We start from the raw sequence: 26,987 nt of genomic DNA on the forward strand, positions 1-26,987 counted from the left end.
ATTAAAAAATCTGTGTCCATGCTGTAAGAATCCTTCGCACGCCTTTGTGATCTTGCTTTCTCCATCGTGTCAGTCACTACAGTGGAATAAAACTTCAGGAAAGAGGAGGTAGCATGTCATGTCGTCCCCAGACAACACTACAATTTTTTGTTTTACTTTGACTCCAAGGAAACTCTTAGTATTCTGTTATGATTATTGGTAAACTATACTTGCTACATGTTTGTTCATATCTGGACAAGCACAACTTAGTTCTTATTTGGTCCCAGGTGCCAAACCCTTTTGTTTACAGGCTAATGGTGGGCTCTGCCTGAAAGTTCTCTACCAGGGAGCTCGTGTGAGACACTTCCAAACAAAATTATACTACTGTTATGTTAACTGCTATTTTAATTAGGATTTTTATTTTGTGCTTCAGGGTCACAGGATAAAATAACTACACATTTAGCTTGCCTTTCAGCGACGCTTTTGCCCAATGTCAGCTACAGGGAGTCATCTCCCTCATCACCAGCCTGTCTAGCAGCCAGAGTAGTAGCTTTACTGTAACACACAGTACTTTTTGTAATCAGACTCAAAGTCTTCGTCCATGCTGCTCGTGTCTGCCATCTTTTTGCCGTCAATCTTTGGCAGAAATTGTGCATAGTCTATCCCCTGCTGCTCATAGAAAAGAATGTAGGCAGAGTCGGTGTCAATTTCATCAGGGTGAAGTTCCTGAAGGAGCAAGAAAGGCTTTAACTAAAAAGCCATCACTATGCTGGCTCTTAATCCTCACCAGGGAAGGGAGGACCAACCCTCTTTAATTACTAAACCTGATTGCTTCCAGTCAGCTTAATATTTTGGCTGTCTCATACCTGTCCCTAAAATAAGACCCATTATTTTCAATGTTTGATTTTTTGAGGAAAATATTCATACCATAGACAAGTCAAAAGAATGACAAAAACTGAAACAAAACAACCCATCAAATTCTACTAGCTCAAAAGATAAGAAATTTTTCTTATAACCAATACCTTCTTCCTCTTCATTGTTTTCATTCTCTGCTCTGCATAACCCCCCCACCCCAACCAGGGATCAAACCCGGGCCCTTGCAGTGAAGGCGTCGAGTCCCCAACCACTGGAGTGCCACCAGGGAATTCCCTGCATATCACTTTTATTCCTTTATACTGAAGGCATCTAATACTGATTCTCCCTTAGAGGAATTTTTTTTTTTCTTTTTTCCTGATTCTAATAGCAATAACTATTTCCTATTCAGGAGAGAGTCCATTGTTTCAACAAATGTCCTCCAGTTCTGTTGACATTTGTTTCTTTTTTTCAAAGATTGGGGATATTTACCTTACAGCTGCTGTCATTGTAACAGTACCACCTGCTGTTTGGGTTTTTGGCATAAGTGACGTAATGGCCCCCGCCCAGAATTCCTGAATGGCACTATAAGAGAGAAGAAAGTGGAGGTATATTAGTAGTTGACAGGGCACAGTATTAGGATCCAATCAGGAAAACACTTTGGGGAAAAAAAAGTGTTTTCCTTCTTCCAAAAACAAATCAAAGAGGAAAATTGAAAATTTTAAAACTCTGAATCTTACCATTTTATTGTTGTAATTATTTTTGGAAAGCAAAAATTCCTTAGAAACACACAATTGTGAATGACTTGAACCTGTGACTCCGGTTATAATGATTACACGACTGTTCCCTTTATTACACTGAGCATCTTGGATTCTACCCAAAAGGCCAAGATACCTACTGCTAACTTTGTCTATCACCAAGCTCAATGCCCAGCAAATAAGCAGGCCCTGAAAAAATGATGAATGAATGAACAAATGAATGAAGATGAGCCAACAAGCCACTGAAAGTGCAGATCATTCTGAATACATACAACAAACCACTTACCGAAATTGCATATAGATTATAAATAGGCTTAACATGAATATCTTCTCTTTGGTCATCGGTGCTATCTTCTTCACTGTGGTTTTCAAACTGACCATTGCTGTAGCCATTGCCACATGCCTCATGCTCATAAAGGAAGCCATTGGCCAAAGCTACTTCATGGTCTTGCGGGGTGCCCAGCTCAGGCTGGCTGCCCCCCAGCATGTGCCCTCGGCTCAAGGCATCAGCCAGCTCACAAACTTGCCCAGCCCCGTTCTCTCTGCTGGCATCCAAGTTCTCCTTGCTACATGACAGTTTATTTTTGCTGCCGATCTGGGGTAGCCGGAGCCTCCCTTTGCTCCTCCCTGTAGTCCGAGGGCTGCTGTTAGGGCTGCTGTTTTTGCTGGAGGGACAGCTGGTTCCACTTTTTCTTGATGAAGAAGGTGAACCTGTGAAAGGGAAGAAAAGGTAAATCCAAATGCCACAAGTTAAACCAGCCACCAAATGCTAACTATGAAGTCAACTTCACAAGTGTACACATAAAGGTAAAGACAGGGGCGTCCTGACTGGCTACTCTTTATTCCCATTATGTGGACAGTAAGTTACATTCTTGTCTTCCTCAACGCCAATCCCCTCAAGGCAGCAATGTCCTGAAAATGTGAAGTACAACTAAGTACAGACTTAGAAAATAGCAGAAAGATGATTTAGGACAGATTCAGTTCAAAACAATATTAGACTAAGGAGTTTTACAAATACATATTCTTCTTCTTTGTAAAATTAGATTAAAAATACGATCACCAATTATTAACACTTACTATTGCTAGGCATGATATTGGGAACTCTATTATCTCTACCTCTCACAACAATCCTGTAAAGTAGCAGGCCATAAACAGCTCCCCACCCCCTTATATACCCTTAAAAATTGTTGAGGACCTCTAGAACTTTTGTTTATGTAAGTTCTATCTATCAATATTTACCATACTAGAAATTAAAACTGAGGAATTTGAAAAACACAATACACAAGCATATGTTTTTCTTTCTTTTTTAAATTAATTAATTAATTATTTTTTGGCTGCATTGGGTCTTTGTTGCTGCACGCAGGCCTTCTCTAGTTGCGGTAAGTGGGGGCTCCTCTTCTTCGCAGTGTGCTGGCTTCTTATTGCGGTGGCTTCTCTTGTTGCAGAGCACAGGCTCTAGGCACGCGGGCTTCAGTACTTGTGGCATGCAGGCTCAGTAATTGTGGCTCTCGGGCTTAGTTGTTCCTTGGCATGTGGGATCTTCCCGGACCAGGGCTCGAACTCGTGTCCCCTGCACTGGCAGACGGATTCCTAACCACTGCACCACCAGGGAAGTCCCACACAAGCATATATTTCAGTGACAATATCACATATATTGTTGGCTCTCACTCTGCTTGTGAGAGAATGAGAGTGGAAAGGCAAATACTTAGTATTTTTTTCTTTTTCTTTTTTTTTTTGCCTTGCTGCGTGGCTTGTGGGATCTTAGCTTCCTGACCAGGGACTGAGCCTTGGGCCACAGCAGAGAAAGTGCTGAGTCCTAACAACTGGACCGCCAAGAAACCCCCAAATACTTAGTATTTTTATGAAAACAGTTCTGATCCTCCAGAAGGGGTCTCAGGGACTCTCTAGGGGTTCCCAGACTATATTTTGAGAACCTCTGCTGTAAGGGAACAAGGATGACAACTATCATTCATGATCACCAAATGTCAGGCGCTATGTAAAGCTCTTTACTTTTTCTTTTTTAAAATGTTTTGTTTGTTTTTTGGGTTTTTTTTGGCTACGCAGTACAGCATGCGGGATCTTAGTTCCCTGACCAGGGACTAAACAAACCCGTGCCCCCTGCACTGGAAGTGCTAAGCCTTAACAACTGGACCCAGGGAAGTCCTAAAGTGCTTTACTCTTGATGTATCAATTTCTCACTCTGTGAACTTAGTATTATCTTCATTTTATGAATGAGAAAATAGATTAAGCGAGGCTGTGCTTCTTGCTAAAAGTCACATTTCAGACAGGTTCCTTGTACAACCAAGCTGTTGCTCCAGAGTGGAAAACAGGGAAACACGCAGCCTAGAGGGATCCCTGGAGAGCCCCTTGCAGAATGATGTCTGGGCTCCATGAAGTCCCCCAGGCCTCCTCACCTTTAGGGCTGCTGATGACGTTCGCGCTGAGTGAGGATGGGCTCTTGCTCAGGAGCATGTTGTCTTCCCCAGCTGAGTTCTGAGCATCCACTTTCTTCACCTCTCCTGCCAGAACCCTGGGCTCAGAGAGGTCATCCCCCTGGGGTGTGAGTGGTTTACGCTGACAGAGAGCTGGGTCTCTCGGCACCAAAAAAGCACTAGGGTCAAAACTCTCACGAGGAAATTTAACAATTTTCTGTGATTTTATCCATCGCCCATTTACAAATTGAAATCGCTTAAGATGAATAATCTGGAGAAGAACAGAAAACAGTTGCATTAAAGAGTTCTGAAGATACAAAATACACATGAAAAAACCCCAAGTCTAATACACGTAAATGTTCCAAAAATATAACTTTTTTTCCCCCAAAAGAATATATTTTATTATGTAACATAGTTAACAGTCAGGCCACTGCCCTTTAGCTATATGACTAACATGGTAATCCTCCTAATTTCCTTCAATATCCTAAGAGCCTATACTTGCATGTTCTCTGGGCTTGTGACACACGCCGACCTTTACCTCTCTCCAATATCATAGAAGATCCATTCATAAACACACTCATGAGGACAGAATACTACATACTGAATGTTTTGAAGAAAAATGGAGGCGTTTTTTACAGATGAAACTTACCCAATCTCTAATAGGAGGCCTATTCCTTCTTACCACATCCTTTGGTTGCTATCACGGAGTTTCACTGTCCTGAAGAGCATAAGAATCTCCCTTCTCTTTTTTGGCTTCTCTTTTTCTTTTCAAGAGCAGTGAATTCCTCTAGCCTTACACAGTGTTATTATGCTCTCTACTGTGGGCACAGATATTTGGGTGGCTCCCTCTACCCTAAATGCTTAATAATTTACTGTTTATATAAAGAGAACCCCTTTCTAAGGGGCATGCTGGTGTGTGGATTTAACAGAAGCCCACCAAGCTCTCAACATAACACCTACTCCTCATTCTTCTTTTTTTTTTTTTTTTGTCATTTTTTTTTCTCATTATTCTTTAAAGACCTCAAAAACATAGTTTTACAAATGCCAATACTTCATGATATGTTTTATGTGATGGTTATATGAGTATATATAATTGTCAAACTCATCAAACTAGACATTTAAAATCTATAAATTCAATTCCATGTTAACTATACCTCAATAAAAAAATAAAAACTTTTCCCTTCCCACCTACCTGTTCCCAAGCCTGTCCCTGGGCTCTGCTTCCCATCCCTGGAGCTAGCTAATCAGCATTAGTAATTTCTTGTGCATCCCTCCCTGGGAAGTTGTTCTGGTCTACATTCACAGTCTCACAGAGTAGTAGGAAGAAGATATGAATCAAAAAATACACACAAGGTCTGGTTAAAATACACCAGTGCCTTACATTTGATATGATTTCCTCCCTTAAGGAAAAAACTTTCTTAAATGAATAGGAAGAATTGACACGTCAAACTTTCTTGACAAGCAACAGGAGAGTCTCCTAATCCATGAATGGAGAAGGCAGAAGTACATCAAATCAGAAAGAATATGTAAGCCCCAGTGCACTTGTGTCCACACATTTAATTCAGCAGCGTGTTGTGGCCATGTGATGAAGCACAGCGGGCTCAGAGGTTCGGCCTCTGTTCTCTTCTGCAGTCCATAAAGCACAAGCCTAAAGCTTCCTCTCTCCCTTCAGCCAGGAGTGCTTGCACCTTTTCCTGAAGTTTAAATTCACCAGGTTGTACCATTTGTGGCACTTCTCATATATTGCACTTAATGCAGTTACTGGTCTATATGACTTCTCTCCCCTTCTAGGCTGTATGCTCTTTAGGAGACAAAACTAGCAAATATCTGTAGTACAATTCATCTCTGTGTGCAACAGCAAATGTGTTTTAAACACTGCTGCAGGAACGGTCTTATTCTCAAAAACTCTTATTTGTTCCCCACTTCTTTCCTTCAAGCTAGACTCTTGCTCTCTCAGAGGGGGGACTATAACATACCAGAATAGGGGGGAGCCTCCAGAGGTCTAGCTTCTTGGTTGCCAAGCAGTGGGTCTTACACTTGGAGCAGTAGTACATCTCATTCTCCCCTAGCTCCTCCTCACTGGTGAAAGCACGCAGACAGCTGTCCAGGTTGATGGGCTCAGCCTGTGCTCGCCGACTCTGCTCCACACTCTCGTGCTCATCTACAACCTGCAGGTGGAGGGAACAGGAGGGATGGGAGAAGGGGTGGGAGGGAGGGAGTTTAAAATGGTCACCTGCTATGCATCATCCTCTAGCTGACTCAACCTCATTTACTTTACGTGAGGAAAAAAATACAACCCAAAGTAGAGTCTGAGCAAATGGGGCATTTGTACATTTATTCACAAATATCACATCAATAACATCCTTGATCAAATTTCTATTTATATGACCATAGCTTTTTGGGGGAAAATTTCTACATGCTTCCAAATGACAAAAACAAAAATAAACAAGGAATTGCCTGTTTATTTTACAATTTGAAATCCTAAAACAGCTTACATGTGGACTGGCTCTCAAGCCAGGGTGTTGAGATTAGGCCATTTATTTTTTAACAGGGACACAGAACATTATTAGTATGCTGCAGGCTTTATAGAAGCTAGGAGAAATAATATCACTGAAACACAGATGCCAGATCTGGATTAAATAAGAAAGGATACAGAAAAGCTCACCTTAAGAGGACAATCCCCAGGGCATTAAAACTCAAAGGCTACAACTCATTTGCATATTGATGCCACATAACACAGTTAACAAAATACCATGTGTATTATTATCTGTCTCCTGCCCCTTGGTGCCTTTCTATCTGAGATGGCAATAAAAGGAACAGCAGGCTCAAAAAAGCCTGATTTTGCTGACAGTACCCCTAATACCTGCCCAAACCTCTGTGGTCCTGTTAACCAGCATGCTTTGAAGCAAGGAGGAGGTAAATATGAGGAAGGAGAGAGCAAAGGGGGGTAGATGTGCAAGGATGTATGTTGGAGGTGGCGTGGGAATCAGGAGGAAGGAGACAAGGAGGGGCCTAGAATGCAACAGAAAGGAAGGATTTTTCCCTCTCCAATTCTTGGCTGCCACTTAAAAAGCAATCAAGAACCACGGCAGGTGAGGCATACATAGCATGACTATGAATGACTGTTGAGGCTCCACAGGGATCACATCGCAGGGTGGAGCCGGGATGACGAGTACAACAATGAATGCGTCTCTTTTTGACAAAGGTCACATGCACATCCCTCACCCCACTTATTACTCCTCCCTTCCGGAGGTGAATTGGTTCTCTTTGCCTGAGGGAATTTCCCTCAAGTTTTCCTTCCTGAGCTCACAGTTTAGAACAGGTTTTCAGGTGTGACTTTTTCCCTACGTGAGAAGATGGCTGAGTCACAGGCTGTCAAATGAATGTTTTTATAAACTATCAAGGTTGGGGTTGATTATGCAATGAAGAGTTTTAGCATTGCATCACCCTCCATTTCTAAAGAGCTTATTTAAAAAGGGGAACTTAGAGGAAATCTCTTCTTTTTTAGGAAGGGAAATATGGCTTGACCTTGACTTCTTTCCTGATACTAACTCTCATCATTTTTAGGGCTGGTCATCCAAGGGAAAAACTGACATGCTTCAAAAGGAAACATGCTGTATCATGGTAGTTAGAATCAGAGGAGAAAAAGAGGTGTATTACATATAGTACTGTCTCTTTTCTCACAGCCAGTTAAACATTATCTGTATTATTATCTCTACCAGGGATGCTTTATGGCCAACCACAAATTATAGTAAGTAAAGAATGTTGATTTTTATTGACTATATTTTCTATAGAACACACAGGCTACAGAGCTGGATGGAGACAGGGAGGAAGGAGATGGATGAAAAACGTATCTGTGGACAAAAATAATTGTTATTTATTAATAAAATTTCCCTAAATGACAAAGATTCCATTTACCTCTTGGGATCCATTCCCAGATCCTCTGCAATTATTCAAATAGTCTAAATTATTATTGGCACCCTCTTCCTTTTTTTTTTTTTTAATCTAAGTTGCTTGAAAGTTCATCCTTAGCCCAAAACATAAAGGAATGAAATAATAAGCTTTCATACATTATAAGACTATTGGAAAAAGAGGGAGATCTGAGAAGTTATCTAGTTTAATTTTTTATTAAGGAATATGAGGTCCAAACAGGGGAAAAATAAAAAGAATAAGAACAATTGCCTATATTTTCCCCTCCTTACCAAATAAAACATTCATGTAGAAATTCTGGAAAGCAGTGAAAAATGTAAAAAGGCAGGAAACCTTTTATATTCTTAATATAAAGGCAAACTGTCAAAATATTGGCAGATTTTCTTCTGCCTTTTTATATGAAGAGATTTTTCAAGGTATGCAATTTTATATCTTTTTTTTCAATTTTATACCTTGCTTTATAAAAATCTTTACAAGACATCATAAGTATCTCTCTCTCTATATGTCGGGAAAAACTCCTGGTAGTAATCATTTTCAATGACTGCATAATATTTTATCCAATTTCTATACCACATGCCTCTAATGTGGGACAAATACAAGTTGCTTCTAATTTTTTACTATTCTAACAAATGTTATGATGAAATCTGTCAGCAAATCACAGAGTATTTCCCTAGCATAAACTCTTAAAAGGGGAATTACTGGAATAAAAACCATAAAACATACAGGCAACAATCTCAGTTTTGAATCTCCTTTGTCTACGTGACTCTACAAGCACATGCAGAAACCACATGTAGGAAGAAATTAGTCATGTGGCCCCATTCCCCAACAAGGAAGGATATCTCAGCAGCTTGGTTTCCATGGTATCCTAAGAGTACCACTGCAAATGGAAGTGGGATGAGATTTAACAGGTCACGTAGGTCCCTCCTCCTATAAAGCAGGATGTTCTCCAGAGTTTTTCAGATTGCACACTGGGTTTGTTAAAAAGGGAAAGAGATTTACAGCCAAATAATTCTTCATCTTTGACTGGAGTATCTTGTCACAATAATGTCCTGTTGGACTTTGTGCTGATGAAGATTTAAGAATCTTTCTTTCTGTTGTAAAGCAGAAACTAACACATCATTGTAAAGCAATTATACTCCAATAAAGATGTTAAAAAAAAAAGAATTTTTCTTTCAATTGCTACAATTTTCCCTCTTCAAAGTAACCATGGGTGAGGTTATTGAATTACCTTGCTACAGTGAGCATAATCTGCCAAAACATCTACTTCTCTTCAGCTTCCTTTAGCCCAATGATCTTTCATTTGGCCAAGTACCCACAAATAGTACTCATCCTTGGCTAGTGAGAGTCTTAGGGTGTGTGGGGGCATATTTGGGGATCCAAACAGGGAATTTGGTCTGGAACTGGGAGTTTCCCCACTCCTCAATAGCACAAAAAGACAGAAAAGTCCATAGAGAACAGACTTGTGGTTGCCAAGGGGGTGGGGGAGGGTTGGATTGGGAGTTTGGGATTAGCAGATGAGAACTATTATACGTGCATTTATATATGCGAATGGATAAACAACAAGATCCTATTATATAGCACAGGGAACTATAATCAGTACCCTGTAATAAACCATAATGGAAAAGAATATGAAAAAGAATATATATGTATGTATAACAGAATCACTTTGCTGTACACCAGAAACACAACATTGTAAGTCAACTATACTTAAAAAAAAAAAAAGACAGAAAAGTTAATTCTCGTTACTAACTTATCTAAAGGGAATGCCTTAACAAACAGTGAAGGAAATTTCCATCCAGAATCATATAAATGCAAAAGCCACTACTACTCTTCCTGTGACTAAAACAACTCCTTTGATTCTGTTGCTTTTACATCTCAACCAGATTCTTCATATCTCTATGCACAAGCTATCTAGTCAATCTACCCTTCAAACAATATTTGGCAAACATTTTTAGATATGGAGGTAGTATTCTTTCGGAAGTTACATTTTCAAAATTTAAAAACTGCTCCAGCCAGAGTGGCAGTAGAGGAATGCTAAGTGTGAAGAACAGGCATGGAGATGTGCTCTTAGGTGCCCAGTCTTGAAACATTCAGTTCTTTCTCTAATTTTCTGATCACTATGCCCATTAAAGGTAGCAGCTATAGCCCTGGAATGCACCTGAGCTAAGTAATAGTGGTTACCAAATGCTGCAGCTTCAATAATAAGTAATAAACAGGCAGAGAGACTGGCATGCTTGATATGTCATGGCCAGAGAATATAACTTCTTAATTACACCCAAAGTTTTGTTTCAAGATTTACTTATTATTAATATTTTTGAAATTCAATGCTCCAATACAATTAACTCTACAAGTGGGAAAACTGAAACATCCACATAATCATGTTAATATATTTAAGTGCCACAGAGAATGTCAATCAATGTTTTTCTAGCTGTTTTTAAAGTGTCTGAAAATAGAAATGGCATGATACAGTTAAGCTGGGAAAAATTTTACAGAGGAAAACCACCATCTTACGATGGCTTTGAGTGTACTTACCCTTTCCTGTGATGTTTGATAGCGGAGGTGAAGGGCTGTGGGGTCCCAATCCACAGCAATATAGGCATTTCCAATGAAAGCTCTGTCTTCCCCACAATCAATTTTACAGCCCCTGCAAAATCTAAAGGGGGAAAAAAGATCTACTGAGGAAAGAGTAATTATGAAGGAATCTAAATTTTCTTTATCAGAAATATTCTCCCCGGGAATTCCCTGGAGGTCCAGTGGTTAGGACTTGTCGCTTTCACTGCCACAGCCTGGGTAGAGGAACTACGTTCCTCTGGTAGGGGAACTAAGATACTGCAAGCTGTGAGGCATGGCCAAACAACAACAAAAAAAACCCCAAACCCCCAAAACTCTCCCTTTCTACTTCTTTTATTTTTTAAAAAAACTAAATTTATTTATTTATGGCTGTGTTGGGTCTTTGTTGCTGCCTGCTGGCTTTCTCTAATTGCGTTGAGTGGGGGGGCTACTCTCCACTGCAATGCATGGGCTTCTTATTGCAGTGGCGTCTCTTGTTGTGGAGCATGGGTTCTAGGCGCACGGGCTTAAGTAGTTGTGGCACGTGGGCTCAGAGGAGTTGTGGCTCACGGGCTCTAGAGCGCGCAGACTCAGTAGTTGTGGCACACAGGCTTAGTTGTTGTGCAGCATGTGGGATCTTCCTGGACCAGGGCTTGAACCCATGTCCCCTACATTGGCAGGCGGACTCCTAACCACTGCACCACCAGGGAAGTCCCCCTTTCTACCTCTCTACTTTCCTTCTTGGGGGTCCCAATTTGTCATGGGCTTCTAACTTCAGACTAATAAATGCATGAATATGTACTAGTAATTATAATTATTTCAGGGAATCCTGCTTATCACTTCTCAAATCTTTGGTTTTTCAAGGTACTTGATAACCATTTGTAAATCCACATGAATATGTGGACTTTATGGCAAATAAATGATATGGGAATTGGCTATCTGAGACCATATACCCTCAAGAAATTCTAAATTTAGTTATTAAATGCTTGGAGGTAGGACAATTTATCTGGCATAACCATACCTATTTCCTTGTTTGTAAAATGGCACATTAAATAAATATATATAAACATTTACAGGGGTGAAGGGAACCATGACAAAGGCCATGGTTCCAAGGCCTATACAGACTCAGTTTGCTAAAGCTATTACAGTTCTCTGAAGGCTGACTTCAGTACTCAGGCATTTTCCAAGCTGGGACAGTAATGGCCAATCAATCTCCATAACTCTTCTAAAAACCAAAAATAGACTTCCAGCAAGGTCTAGTAAATAGACTATGTCTTATTGGGCTCAGAATTGCTAAACTGATTTATATCTAAGGAGCAGAAGATATAGAATGATAAATGTTAGTCATAAACTATGAATTTGATGAGGATTGTAGAGTTTACAAAACCAGCTAAATCTCAAGAGCAAAATGTAGCTATAGACTTCACCGGGAAGAGATGAATGAAGAATTCCTAAGTTTATTTCAAGCTTCTCATTATTCATTATTACTTCTATAAACTGGAAACCTTATGAAAAAGGTATAATATCTGAAGCTGCAATTCTAAAATTTTTCTTTTGCAGAAGGTCACTTTACCTATACCATGGGCACCAAGCACAGGAGTTCCCATCTTTCTGCACAACTCGTAGAGTGAATGGATACTGATAACCCATACTGTCATCACTGAAACAGAACATAAACCAAAGAGTATAAGAAACATTTCTTAGTTAAGGTCTCTTTCATCTTCTCTTGAACTAACCCTAGAAAGGGGCATCTGTCAGAGCAGTATGTTCACATTGACAGCTGAATGCTGGTTATCCTAACCCATTAACTGAAGCCCTGTACAACCACACTCAGGGCTCCCTGCTTATAGAGGGGGAGACACAGCAGACTGCCAGATGTCTCTGAGAGAGTCCATGTGGTCCACGCAAATTTCATAAAATAAGCTAATCATGAAATCAAATGCTAATTATCCTTCAGCCCTAATTCTATCAAGAGATTTAATTCACATTAAACCAGACCTCTTCAATGGCAAGAACACTGACACACCACAGAAAGCTGAAAGGTCATAATGGTATTAGAGGAGTTGACTAACTATATATTTAGAAGCTTCTTTTTTTTTTTTGCGGTACGTGGCCTCTCACTGTTGTGGCCTCTCCCGTTGTGGACGCACAGGCTCAGCGGCTACGGCTCACGGGCCTAGCCACTCCGCGGCATGTGGGATCTTCCCGGACCGGGGCACGAACTCGTGTCCCCTGCATCGGCAGGCAGATTCTCAACCACTGCACCACCAGGGAAGCCCTAGAAGCTTCTTTAATCAGAATCCCTGATGTGGTGCATGGCAGACACCCCCTTTCCTTGCCTTAACTATCTAAAGCTATAAGCTATGTAACATTTATCTTAATAGCCTTGTGAGTTCTCCAACTTTAAAAAAATTCATCCTTGCCCCAATAAGAAGCAATGCAAGGACTATAACATAAGAGCAATATACTTTATGGATCATTTGGCAATTTGTAGTGGCTATTGCATGGCTGCTGAAGGTAATAAAAGCATGATAAGGACTCACTGTAAGGGCAATAGTGAGTATCATGCCTGTCACAGCAGTTCCCAGCTTTCTGCATAACTTGTTGATTGAATGACTATTGATAGCCCATGCTGCCCAGTATCACGTCAATGAAAACCAGGTCAATGGTAAGTGAGGAATCCAAAGAAAGATAAAGGGACAAAACAACCAGGTAGCACTCTGGCAGACAACTGTGCAGCACCTCTCTTCTAAAAAGTTTCTTTACTTTTTTGCTCTAACGGAAACCTGGCTTTCCTGAGGACTCCACTTCCAGTTCACCTCTTAAGTGCTAGCTTTCTTCTCACACACCTCAGAACCTGAAGGTGATATGGGTCTCCTCCTTACTCCTCTTTACCACTTCTGGTAAAATTCTGGTTTCTATGTAGCATCTGCTACTGAATTATACCACCTGCTTGCTATTCCTCCTTGGTAGGGACATTTCTTTATTCGCTAAAGATTTTAGAACGCAGTTCACTGTTTTTCTCTCTGTCAATTCCATCATTACTCTTGGTGACTTCAATGTAACTTATCTAACAACTCCTCAGCCTTCTCTCTTCCAACAATAATCTCCATTCTATATTGATCTACCCTCTCCAATGGTCATATTCTAGATCTTTTCAATTGATAGTGGCTATTACATGGCTGCTGAAGGTAATGAAGCCATGATAAGGACTTTACCATGTCCAAAAATCTCAATTCCAAACATCCTTCTTTGCAACAAACATCTCCAACAAACATCTCCTTCTTGGATCACTTATTCAAGTATCACTACTCTAACAATTCTTTGACCCAACATAAACCTCCAATCACTGCCCTCAAATCCTCACTTTCCTCCTTATCCACTGTCCCACAAACTAATCATCTTTTGCATGGATCCTCAATTCCAGGAATTTGTCCATTTAATCTAAATTTTCAAATTTATTGACATAAACACTCAGAAAAGTAGAGAACTGTACAATGAACAGCACCCAACTACAATTAATCATCAACTCTTGGCCACTCTTATTTCATCTATACCCTTACCTAGCCCCACTAGATTCTTTTATTCCATTTTTTAAAAATGTGGTACAATATACAAAAAATTTACCATTTAATCATTTTAAATGTACAACTCAGAGGCATTAGGTACATTCACAATGTTGTGCATTTATCACTACCACGCAGCTCCAGAACCTTTTTATCTTCTCAAACAGAAACTCTACCCATTAAGCAATAATAAATTCCCCTCCCCCAGACCTTGTTAACATCTAATCTACTTTCTGTCTATAAACTTGCCTATTCGAGATACACCTCATAAAAGTGGAATCATACAAATATTTGTCCTTTTGCATCTAGCTTATTTCACTGAGTGTAATGTCTTCAAGGCTCATCCATGTTGTAATAAGTATCAGAACTCCATCCCTTTTTATGGCTGAATAATACTCCACTGTATGTATATACCACATTTTGTTTATCCACTCATCTGTTGATGGACTTCTGGGTTGTTTCCACCTCTTGGCTACTGTGACCCACTAGATACTTTTGAAGAAAATCAGAGGCATTTTATCATTTTCATCCATAAATATTTCACTGTGTTATCTCTAAAAGATAAGTTCTTATTATTCTTTTAATGTCTGTAGGACCATCTTCTCTTTAACCCACTCTAACCTCTGTTTCTTCATCTACACCACTCCACTAAAACAGCTTTTGCAAGGTCACCAAACGCTGCCATTTTATCAAGTCCAGTGGTCAATTCCCAGTCCTTCTCTTAATCTGATCAGTCCTCCCTTAAACACTACCTTCACTTAACTTCTGGGACACTACTCACTCCTGGTTTTCTTCTTACTTCACTGGTTCTTACTTCACTGGCTGTTCCTTCTGAATCGCCTTTGTTGTCTCTCCCTCCATTATTCAGCCTCTAAATGCTGGAATGCATCAGGAATTAGATCTTAGGCATCTTCTTTCTTACTATCTAAATAATATCAACTGGTCTCAGGGCTTTAAATACCAACTATTTGTTGATGACACCTATATTTATACCTCCTGGAAAGACCTTAAGTCTATTTCCCACTTGAAAATATAACACAGATCTTGAATTTAGCTTGATTCCCGTCATCACTTGCCAAAACCTACTCCTTCTCCAGTCTTCCTCATTTCATTAAACAGTACTAGCATTCACAAACAATTGTTCAGGCTGAAAATCTAGCTTGGATTCCTCCTCCCCTCATACTCCATATCTGATTCATTAGCAAGCCCTGGGAAAAGTTCTCATCTAGAAGCCTTTTAATTCAATTAGATTTTCACTTCAAACTTAATCTTGCCCTACTGTCATTTTTACTAAACACCACATTCATCAATTAAATCACTTATCTATTATTTGTGCTTTTCCTTTAAAATTTATTTACCTTAAGCCTTATCCTAATTATCAAAAGACCCTCATACCATAACAAATAACCTATCAGCAAAAATAATTTCTTTACTCAGTTAACACAGAAGCAGAACTCCCACTTGCACCATGATAACAAGAAAATGATCTTCAATTAAAATGAGATATAAAAGGCAACACAATCCCAAAGATTATTAGAAGTAAATACATTTACTAATCCAATAGAACAGTGATAAGAGGAATGGAAAAAGAAAAAGAGAAGCTTATTTTCTTTACCAAGACTTATGAAATTACTCCATGTTAAAATGACATGGTAGGGAGATAATCCAACTGAATCATTGTTATGGCATGAGACTTTTTCAGAGTTCATGTATAGATATGCACGTATAGATACTGCTCCCATTCGGAATTTCAGAGGGTTGAGATGATGCAAATTTCCTGGTGAATTCATACTCTCTACTTTTGTAGTAACAGAAGCCAAGGATATTACCTGAAGCATATAAAATACTAGCTGAAAAGATTTAGGTAAGAGATCAGAGAATACAACAATTATTAGACACTGGAATGTCTAGGTGATGAAAGGAAGGTGTACAGTCTCTCCTACTCAAAAGACCAAACCAAATGGTTGAACTGTATGTTCTCTGGATGGTTCTTCAAGGAGTGATTAACCTGACATGGAATGGGTCCTATAAATCACACAGAATTCAGATAAATTCTTCTTCTACATTTGGAAACCAAAGATCTAGGAAGATGCCCTGAAACTCACCAATCTTGCGCATGATTACTAGCTTCCTGAGGTGGGAGTGGGCTGGCTAATCGAGATACTTGAATCCAAACTGCATCATACAGGTCTTTCTTCCGGGTATGCACAGTACATGGAACAATCAGAGGCATTCCAAAAAGGCTGGGGCGATTCTTCTGAGATGACAGGAAATACAGTTCTGTCCTCATCTGTATGTACAAACAAGAGAAGAAAGAGTGGAGAAGATAGGCCTCTGATTCCTCCCTTTCATTCTTCTAAGACTGCCAAAAACAGGCATCACTACCATTTTCAACTTAGTAGCTATCACACTTCTCTTTATTTATAGGGCCATCTTTTATTAATATGAAGAGAATGGTTATTCAAAGTGGAATCACTGAAAGGTTGAGGTATTGCCAATTTCAGAGTTGCTCTCTATCTATCAAACTTGGGTTTTCAGCATTTAATATTTTCAAACTGCGTAGTTTTTCTCTGATAAACATTTCTCACACACACTGAATCATATGTAAAAAAATTAAAAATCATATTCTTAATTACACGATAGAATAAAAGTACGGTAAACCTTTAAAATGTTTTCTTTGAGTATGTTAAAGGAGATTTTTAGCTTTTTTTTTTTTTTTTTTTTTGCGGTACGCGGGCTTCTCACTGCTGTGGTCTCTCCCGTTGCGAAGCACAGGCTCTGGACGCGCAGGATCAGAGGCCATGGCTCACGGGCCTAGCCGCTCCACGGCATGTGGGATCTTCCCAGACCGGGGCACGAACCCATGTCCCCTGCATCGGCAGGCGGACTCTCAACCACTGCACCACCAGGAAAGCCCATTTTTATCATTTCTTAACATGGAGATACTGCACAGAATTAGCTTGGAAATTATGGCTTAAAAACAAATGTTCAGTATAATAGAAAGGTTGCTGGGAGTTGCAGGATTACTCAAAAAAGCTGATGAGCGCTTGGACATTTAATTCTTTAAGTTTGGTCTTTATATAGTAGAGAAGCTAATCCAACAACTTATAAACCCACTAGTTTCTAAGTGAAAAAACTCTCTTATTTTAGATCCTCAAGTATTTTATTTTGCCGTTATTCACTTAAGATTAGCTAAATACATGATTTTAAGACCCCATTTCATGTATTGGTAGTTATATTATTATAAGACTCACAGAAATGTGGACAGAGTTCAGAACTATTTTTTAAAAATCAAAAAGCTTAGATGAGTTTTTCTCTCCTAAAACTTCTACTTTTCTTCCACTCCAACTCCTGGTAGATGACTTATTTTACTAAATAAATGAGGTCATTTAAGCAACTATTTCTTTACTCTTCTCAGTGTATTTCTCTTTTTTTAAAAAAATTAATTAATTTATTTTTGGCTGAGTTGGGTCTTCGTTGCTGCACGCGGGCTTTTTCTAGTTGCAGCGAGCAGGGACTACTCCTCATTGCGGTGCGCAGGCTTCTTCATTGTGGTGGCTTCTCTTGTTGAAGGGCATGGGCTCTAGGTGCGTGGGCTTCAGTAGCTGTGGCACGTGGGCTCAGTAGTTGTGGTGCACGGGCTTAATTGCTCTGCGGCATGTGGGGTCTTCCTGGACCAGCTCGAACCCGTGTCCCCTGCCTTGTCAGGCGGATTCTTAACCACTGTGTTACCAGGGAAGTCCCTGTATTTCTCTTCTAAACCCACACAATTTTCATCCTCTTGAAGGTAACTTCTCCCAGGGCCCTGTGGCCCATACCTGCTCAGTTCCTCATGGGATAATGCTCCCAGCTTTTCTGCACCAGGAATTTTCCTTTTGTCCTCTCCTAACAACTTTTTCTCTAATCTGAAAAAACTCACTAACTGTGCTAAGTTCTTGCCCTATTTCTTTACTTGGTTACACAGCCGAACTTCTCAGTTTTCATTCTTTTTGATGTCTCTGGCCTATGTAACCACATCTTTCTTTCTTAATTTTTTTTTGAAACTGACTTCCCTTTAGTTGTTGTGTTAACACAACACAATTTCTCCCTTTAGTCTCTGAATATTCTTGCCTATGTTACCTTGCCTTATTCCCCTTCTTTTTCTATCTTGTAGAAGGGAGTAGAAGAAAAATACTTTCAAAGTAAGTATTTTCAACCATGAGATCAAAGGTTCTGAAAGAAGAAGGTGGCAATGAAAATGACGAAAAATGGTAAATTCGAGTAGTATTTTGAAAGAAGAAATTAAAAGGCATAATGATATACTGAATATAGGGTTTTAGAAGAAAAGGGGGAAAAAAATCTAAGAACACTTCCAGCCTTTAGCCTTTTAGCATGGAAGAACAGTGTTGCCTTTCACATGAATAATGGGAAAAGGGAGTTGACTTGGAACAGATGGTAAAATCAATTCTAGGCATTCCCCAAAGAAGCTGCTAGATCATGAAGGAAACTGGAAACAGGGAACTGGTTAAAAGGTGAAAATTTAGAGCTGACAATATGGCTTTATGGTCCAATACTTATAAAAACCTATATATAATGCTTTAGCACTTACAAGCACTTTATGTAACATATACATGATAACTGAAGAGAGCTGTTTTCTAAGAAAGAATAAAAATACATCAGTGTTCTTAATATATAATCTGATAATGCTCCATTAAAAAAGACATGGGGAAATGAATGAATCACCCCAATTATTTTAGTTGATGCGACCTGTTGGAGCTGTGCTTAAACAAAATTCCAAGACACACATATATCCGTTAATTCTCTAGGATGTCCACTCATGTAATCCTATTTAGAATATGTTCCATAGAACATCGTTCACATGGTCAGAAAATCACTTTAACTCAGGAGTTACTGACTCAAAGGAGGGAAAAAATACATTTCAAAGAATTATCACAAAGCATATAGTTGTGTAATCACCAGTCAGGTCAAGAAACAATTCAGCCAGCACTCCAAAGCCTTCCTCTTGCTTCCTCCCAATCAAAAATTCTTCTTTCTTCCTAACAGTAACAGTTTTTCTCAATTTTATGGTAATCAATTCTTTGCTTTTATCATTTTACACCCTACTCATAAACAGTAAATTTCACTTTCCCTGTCTTTAAAGTTTTTATTTATAAATAGAATCATATTATTGGTATTTCTTTTGTGTCTGGCTTCTTTCCCACATTATGAGATTCATTTATGTTGGGTACAACTAAAAATTCATTCATTTTCATTGCTGTATAATATTCTATTATATGACCATGTCTCAACTTCCTTATCCTTTCTACTACTAATGGACATTTAGTGGTTTTATTTTGTGTTTTCATAAAAACACAAAATGGAATAGTGGAATTACTTATCTTGAATTAGAAAACTATTTTTACAAGTAGCTGTATTAATGTACACTCTCATCAGCAGTGTATGAGAGTTCCTGTTGCTCAATTATTCTTACCAACACTGTCAACCTGTTTAATAATGATAGCTATTCTGGTGGGTGTGCAGTGATATTGTAATGTGGGTTTAAAGAAATTATTTATTTTTGGCTGCCTTGGGTCTTCGTTGCTGCACGTGGTCTTCTCTAGTTGCGGAGAGCGCAGGCTACTCTTCGTTGTGGTGCACGGGCTTCTCATTGCAGTGGCTTCTCTTGCTGTGGAGCAAGAGATCTAGGCTGTGGGCTTCAGTAGTTGTGGCACACAGGCTCAGTAGTTGTGGTGTGTGGGTTCTAGAGCTCAGGCTCAGTAGTTGTGGCGCACTGGCTTAGGTGTTCCACGGCATGTGGGATCTTCCCGGACCAGGGCTCAAACCTGTGTCCCCTGCATTGGCAGGCGGATTCTCAACCACTGAGCCACCAGGGAAGTCTTTGTAATGTGATTTTAATTTGCATTTCCCTAATTAGCAGTGTGACTGATCACTTTTTCATATGATTATTGGCTATTTGGATATCCTTTCTGTGATGTGCCTATTTAAGTATTAGCCATTTTTTTATCGAGTTGTTTTTTCTTAGTGACTTATAGGATTCCTTTATACTTTCTGGATTGAGCCTTTTTGTTGGTTATATGAGTTACAAACATCTTCTACTCCTAGGCTTGCCTTTTACTTTCTTAGTGATGTCGTTTGATGAAACCGAAGTTCATAATTTTAATGATGTACAATTTATCAATCTTTTATGGTTAGCGCTTTCTGTGTCCTGTTCAAGAAGTCTTTTTCTCTAAACCAAGGTCATGAATATATTCACGTTTATTATCTTCTAGGGTCTGCTTTTCTGTTTTGCCTTCATATTTAATTCTGCAGTCCACCTGGAATTGATTTTTATGTGGTGAGAGGTAGGTGTGTCAAGTTTCATATGGCTATTCAATTATCCCAGCACCATTTACCAAGAAAACTGTCTTTCACTGCTCTGTAATGCAATCTTTGTTATAAATCAAGTGTTCATACATATGTGAACCTGTTTCTGGGCTCTCTATTTTATTCCATTGGTGTATTTGCCTTTTCTCACACCAATATCACAATGTCTCAAGTATCATTGCTTTATAAAATCATGATATCTGGTAGCTCAATTCTTCATGTTTTGCTCTTCTTCAAGACTGTCTTGGTTATTTTAGTGTTTTGTGCTTCCACATATTAGAATCAGCTTATCAAGTTATACACACACAAGCATACACATACAGAGTATGCATTTTTATTGGGATTGTGCATTGAATCTGTAGATTTGTTTGTGGAGAACGTATATCTTTGAAATACTGAGTCTTCTAATCCATGAACACGGTCTGTTCCTTCAAACATCTGAGTCTTCTTTAATTTCTAGCAATAATATTTTATTGTTTTCTATACAGATACCTTGTATATTTTTTGTAAAGTTTATTTCCAGGTATTTATTTTTTTTCTTGGTACTTAGTTTTTTGAATAAATGATAACTTTATGATAAATGATAATTTTATGATGATTTCTGTAGTGAATTTTGGTGGTCCCCAAAAAGATATGCCCACATCCTAACTCCAAGAACTTATGAATGTGACCCTATACGGCAAAAGGGTTTTTGCATATGTAATGAAATTGAGATATCATCCTGGATTATTTGGATGACCCCTAAAATCCTATGACAATTGTTCTTATCAGTGAAAGGCAGAGGAAGAAGGAGAAGGCCAAGACAGATGCAGAGATTGGAGTTATACAGCCACAAGCTAAGGAATGCCTGTACAAGTTGGAAGAGGCAAGAGGGATTCTCTCCTAAAACCTATGGAGGGGGCACAACCCTGTTGATGCCTTGATTTCAGACATCTGGCCTTCAGAACTGTGAAAGAATTAATTTCTGTTGTTTTAAGCCACAAAGTCTGTGGTAATTTGTTACAGCAGTCCTAGGAAACAATTTGTCTTGCCCAAGACTTCTTGTTTCTCCCTCTAAAACAAACAAACTAAACCTTCTCCAAAGGCATCTACACTTAAATGGCGGAGAAGATGTACATGGCTACATGAACATATAGGAGCCACAAACTTTTTAAGGACAGTAGTACAATATTCAGATGCACCAGCTCTCCTGTTGCTGCTTGATACATGAGTGAGGAATGTCATTTCATACGTAGGCCGTCATGTGTGATATTAAATCCTGGCTGCAATCACTTAGAACATAACACACTGAAAGTGCACACACTGAAGATGTTGCAAAGACAGAAAATGGCTGTTTCATAAATAACACTGGCAAGACCAGCAGTAACTTGCCTAACATTAAACTAACCATTTTTCGGTGGACTGCAATGATGTAGCCTGTAAAGGAACTGTCAGGAAGAGATGGCATATGACCATTCACCATTCCATTTGTGAAGTTTTTCTCAGTTCCACATGGCACAACAGTGTTTGGCATTCCATTGGGGATGAATATTGATCGAGGCAGGTCCCCATTGGTGGTAAGGGTGAACATTCCATTTGTAGATGGGGAAGAGGAGAAATCTACAAATTCAAAGATAAGTATAGCATCACAAGTCTGTGGTACCTTTATCTCTGCTCTTCTCTCAGATATCGCTGGGACTCAGACCACTGACAGTATCTTTTAACAGAGGACAGGGAGGAATCATAGGTCAAATGATAATCCTAGATTAATTGGAAGATTTTAACTTCAGATTTTACCTCAATAACTCACACTTCTGACTAAATGACAAAGCACGAGTAACTGATAGAAAGAGTAAGTAGAATTTTTCCAACAATCTTTATTAGCACCGTGTTGTGGCACGGAAACAGTTCTACTGCTTTTCTTTTTCCTCTCCTCTAAAAATTCATTTCTCCATTCTTCTAGAAATGTTCTAAGACGGTAGTCCCAAGCCAGATGATGGGTTTTTAAAAAATTGTTTAATTTTTTTAAAAGACTATTTTTTAGGGCAGTTTTAGATTCAGTAAAATAAAGAGCAAGGTAGAGATTTCCCACCTGCTGCCTGCCCCCACCCAGCACAGCCTCCCCCAGTAGCAACCTGCCCCACCAGAGTGAAACATTTGTTAAAACTGATGAAAGTCGCTGCTTTTTAAATTAAAATTAAGTTAAAAGTGCATTTCCTCCCTTTCACTAGCCACATTTCAAGTGCTAAACAGTCCATGTGACTAGTAGATAACTCTATTGGATGGCAAAGATTATAGAAAGTTTTCCTCATTGCAGAGAGTTCTATTGGACAGTGATGATAACCAAAAAGCAATGTTAAATCATCCACCAACCCAACCATCAGTACTATCTGATGAGTGCCAATGAGAGGAGCCTCATCCTCTCTGAAGCACATTATAGTTGGGGAATGAATCTAACTGCCAACAGTATAAAGAGGAGACAAACCCCACTAATGGCCAAAAAGACTCATTGGACGACCATGTTAAATCACAGGCAATATTAGATAAACAGACTCCTTTTTAGTCAAATTTATTATTTTGTTTTCTGATAGTACATTTCTCTCATACCATCTGTTACCATGTTAATATTAGATAAAAGAGTTAAAGGAGATCTGAATTCCAGTGGTAGATTTAGCTAATAACTACCTATCTAACTTAGGTTCTCTGAATTTTAGGTTCCTCACCTATATAAAATGAGGATTTGAGATAAATGATCACCAAGGTTTCCTTCAGGCTCCAAAATTCTTTTGCTCTAATATTTTTAGCCTAAACAAGAGCCTAAAAAGGATGACAACCCTTAGACTGTTATTCAAAGCTAAAATCATGAGAAGGAGCTCTAGTTCTATCTTACCTGTCTGTACTGGACTAGAAGCTGAAATTGGAGATCCAGGGACGGGAATTTCAAATGCACACAAAAATCCACTCACTGAGAGTCGTACTTTCTGGTTGTCCTGAGGGAAATTCTATAGGAAAAGAGGCGAGATAAGAAGGGGGAGATGTTTCAGATAAAATGGAGAATCATCTCTCTGATATATCTGAAGCAAATGTCTTAGATTCTTTTATCGGTAAAACAAATAAGATGTCCGAATAATTTTTCTAAAATAACTATAAATGAAAGCTTGATAAACTAAGTGAAAACTAACCTTCCTGACAAAACCATTATCCCCTTTCATAGGAGGGCAGTATGATGTGTATAATTGACTTCTTAAGTTTTGTCCGTCATTTCAAGAATCTAAACCCAAAATCCCCAGAGAGATCTCACCTCCGCATTACATATGAAAAAAAATGTCAAAGAGGTGGGAGTTTGTTCAGAAACGCTGAAGATGAATATAAATAATACCAGTGGTAGGAGCTCAATTTAGGGTAGGCAATATATTCATTAAATTTCTTGTTTCTCTAGCTGGTATGCAAGAAGAAGTGATTTGTGTCACTTTGTCTTTACTCTTTAATTTCTTAGTGTGTTGAAAGGCCAGGTATATATATTCATAAATAAGTACTAGAAGAACACATTCATACAAACATAAAATACTTTAAGAATTCTAGCAATAGTGGTAATACAGAAGAGCTGTTAGGTGTAGCAGCAGCAGTCACTGGGGATAAATCTAGACTGTAGTGACACAGCTAGATCACTCCATATAGGTAGCTTTGGACTTACATATTTCCCTTCTTTAAAAATACCACCATTGGGACTTCCCTGGTGGTCCAGTGGTTAAGACTCTGTGCTTCCACTGCAGGGGACACGGGTTCGATCCATTGTAGGGGAACTAAGATCCCGCATGCCATGCAGTGTGGCCCAAAATAATAATAATAATAAAAATACCACCGTCATTATTACTCTTTTATTCTGGTGGACAACTCTTTTAAGTTTCTTCTAGAATGAAAAACTTCACAAATTTTTTTCCAGTTTTTGTTGTGTTTTATTATCTCCCTTGGTCATTTGACACAATAATTAATTGAGAAAACTGTGATCTTTGAAGGATGGAATCAAGAGTTTCCTAAAAAGAACAGTTAATATCACCTTTATGTTGGAACCGTGTACTTCTGCAAGAAGTATTTGTTCTGATTTAAGTCCACAGAGATCGCTCAGCTGTTTTTTTAAACCGGTATACTTTTCATCCATATTCAGTCTTAGTCCATATCGTACAGGGGTAGTACCATCCAACGTAATAACTAGTGAAGAGAAAAGATTTTTTACCAGTAAAATTCAGGTTTCATTGAAAGCTTTACACTGTGTGTGTCTGTGTGTGTGTGAGAATCTTGGAAATAGCAAACATTTCAGTCTAGAATTTTAATTTTATATGTAAACACTACGACAGATGGTGCTTAAAGATAATCTTAAGTAAAATCATTTTTTTTTGAATATTCATTTGATACAGAAGTGTGAGTGGCTTTGCAAGATTTTAAAGAGATTTCCTGGCACATTTGAAACTAACAGAAGACTCAATGGGCACAAAAATGGACCCATGTTCCAAGTCTTTCAAACCTTAAATCATGCCTGAAATTAGACTGTTAAATTGTAACATGCTCATGACACTGTAAACCAACTAACACCAATAAAATTTTTAAAAAAATTATAACATGCTGACTACCAATCTTTATGAGAGTGCATTATACACAAATGACTATACTTACAAATTCAGGCTGCTTGAATAAGGTAAAAGACAATGGAATCAAATAACTTTTCATAACTTTGCGACCCACCTGTTATTTCTAAGTGCATATAACTGTCCATTGGTAGTGGCAAAGACAAAAAATTGAAAGGGTCAAATCGGACACTTATATGCCCACATGTCTTGCATTTGACTTGGGACCTTAGCTGCCCATGGAACAAATCCACAACTATTGATCTATTTCTCCTCAGATGGTTGTCCCAGGCCTAGCAAGAGAAAAGATTTGAGAAATTTTTTATCTCCCCAAATTCAAAGAAAATGGTTAAATATATTAGATTTAAATGTCAAGAATATAATCCTTAAAAAATAAAAGCTTTGTGCCTACAAATTTACAAGTCAGATATGTAATTTAAAATATATTGCCTACTGAGATAGTAGAGAAATATATAAAATATTTCAAGAATTCTGGCAACTGTGGTAACACAGAAGAGCTGCCAAGTGTAGCAGCAGCACTCACTGGGGTAAATCTAGACTGTAGTGACATAGCCAGATCACTCCGTATAGGCAGCTTTGGGCTTACGTATTTCCCTTCTTTAAAAATACCACCATCGGGACTTCCCTGGCAGTCCAGAATAGAATGTGGTTCTTTCGGTTCAATCTATAAAGTATTAAATTCAGATGGAAAACCCTATTTTTTTCTTTCTTCTTACCATGGTAACAATGATGAGTTCTTTGTCCATTAAAAAGTGGATAAAATATGCCTTTTGGTCACTGTACACATTACTTTAGCAATTATGGGGGCTCCTATATTTCTACTGAATAATTATTCCTACATCCTCTCCCCCAAATTTACATTGAAGAGGAAACATTTTTCTATTTTCATTAAAGATGCTTTGTTTTAGGATTACTGCACAAGAAATAAGCAGAGAAATATAAATTCCTTCATTTTCGCAGTAAAATTCTGACCGCAGAATAGTTTAGTTAGCATGTAAGTTGTGCAACACGTATTTGTGGTCAGAATATTTTATCTATTGCTTACATTAGAAACTCAAAACTGACAAACCTCTGCAGCTACTTCCCAGTCTGGTCGGCCATCACTGTCCTTTAGTTCCACATATGGCTTCTCATGGACTCGGTTGAGATCTTCATGAAGACCATCCAAGAGAAAAGCCAGAAGTTCTTGGGAGTCTTGTTGCTGGAACCCATTAAACCTGGGAGCATATTTTGCTATGGTCCACTATAATATAAGAGGAATCAAACTCATTATTTGCTATTTCATAAAGTTTAGAATGAACATGCCCATAATTCTATCAGAGGCATTAGAAGAAGATAAATAGTATAGTATTTAGTCTGTCTCTATTTCAGCAAATATATTTTGGATAATCATGAAATCTTTCTAATCTTAATCTCAAATGATGCTCCCTCCCCCAGCCCCCAAAAAGTATTATGGCCAATCCTATGTCCTGGTTTAGCATCATATAAGCAAACAGTTCTTTAGGTACATAGCTATTTAAGATACAAGATGGAAATATTAAAATAGCATTTGCTCACATTGTAAGATTCCCTTTTATAATGTTTTCTTTTACAGTTAGCTTTTCTGGTCTTGTTGTATCCTAACTTTTATTATTAGAGGCAAAATAGCCTCATGTTCAACTGTGAAGGACTTAGTAACTAGCTTGCAACCTTGGACAAGCTATTTGACTGCTATGAGTCTTAGTTTCCTGAGCCATAAAATGGGGATAATAATGTTGCTTTATACTGTAGGGCCATTTAGAAGATTAAATGAGTTAATACATAATTATTATAGTGGCTGGTAATCCTAACATCAACTAGAATTCACTGCATATGATATTAATGTCAAATTTGTATCCATTAATTACATTCTTTCTTTCTGCTACTTTTTTTTTTTTTTTTTTTTTTTGGTGGTAC

General features: G+C 38.5%; 1 protein-coding gene across 2 annotated transcripts in view; it reads right to left on the reverse strand.

The window, feature by feature from the left end:
• Window positions 1-366: 366 nt before the first annotated feature.
• The window catches only part of USP32 (ubiquitin specific peptidase 32), a 193,569-nt gene continuing 166,948 nt past the window's right edge, over window positions 367-26,987 (reverse strand). For both annotated transcript variants that reach the window (XM_059047551.2, XM_059047552.2), the window contains exons 22-34: window positions 26,122-26,295; window positions 25,150-25,324; window positions 24,467-24,618; window positions 23,300-23,411; window positions 21,818-22,029; window positions 16,173-16,357; window positions 12,075-12,161; window positions 10,484-10,604; window positions 5,998-6,189; window positions 4,004-4,292; window positions 1,876-2,300; window positions 1,324-1,416; window positions 367-705 (exon numbers count right to left, since the gene is read on the reverse strand). In XM_059047551.2, coding sequence (XP_058903534.1) covers window positions 532-705; window positions 1,324-1,416; window positions 1,876-2,300; window positions 4,004-4,292; window positions 5,998-6,189; window positions 10,484-10,604; window positions 12,075-12,161; window positions 16,173-16,357; window positions 21,818-22,029; window positions 23,300-23,411; window positions 24,467-24,618; window positions 25,150-25,324; window positions 26,122-26,295 — 2,391 coding nt within the window. In that variant the 3' untranslated portion in view covers window positions 367-531. The remainder of the gene's footprint in view (window positions 706-1,323; window positions 1,417-1,875; window positions 2,301-4,003; window positions 4,293-5,997; window positions 6,190-10,483; window positions 10,605-12,074; window positions 12,162-16,172; window positions 16,358-21,817; window positions 22,030-23,299; window positions 23,412-24,466; window positions 24,619-25,149; window positions 25,325-26,121; window positions 26,296-26,987) is intronic.

Source organism: Kogia breviceps, chromosome 19, assembly GCF_026419965.1.
Source record: "Kogia breviceps isolate mKogBre1 chromosome 19, mKogBre1 haplotype 1, whole genome shotgun sequence".
Taxonomy (NCBI): Eukaryota; Metazoa; Chordata; class Mammalia; order Artiodactyla; family Physeteridae; genus Kogia; species Kogia breviceps.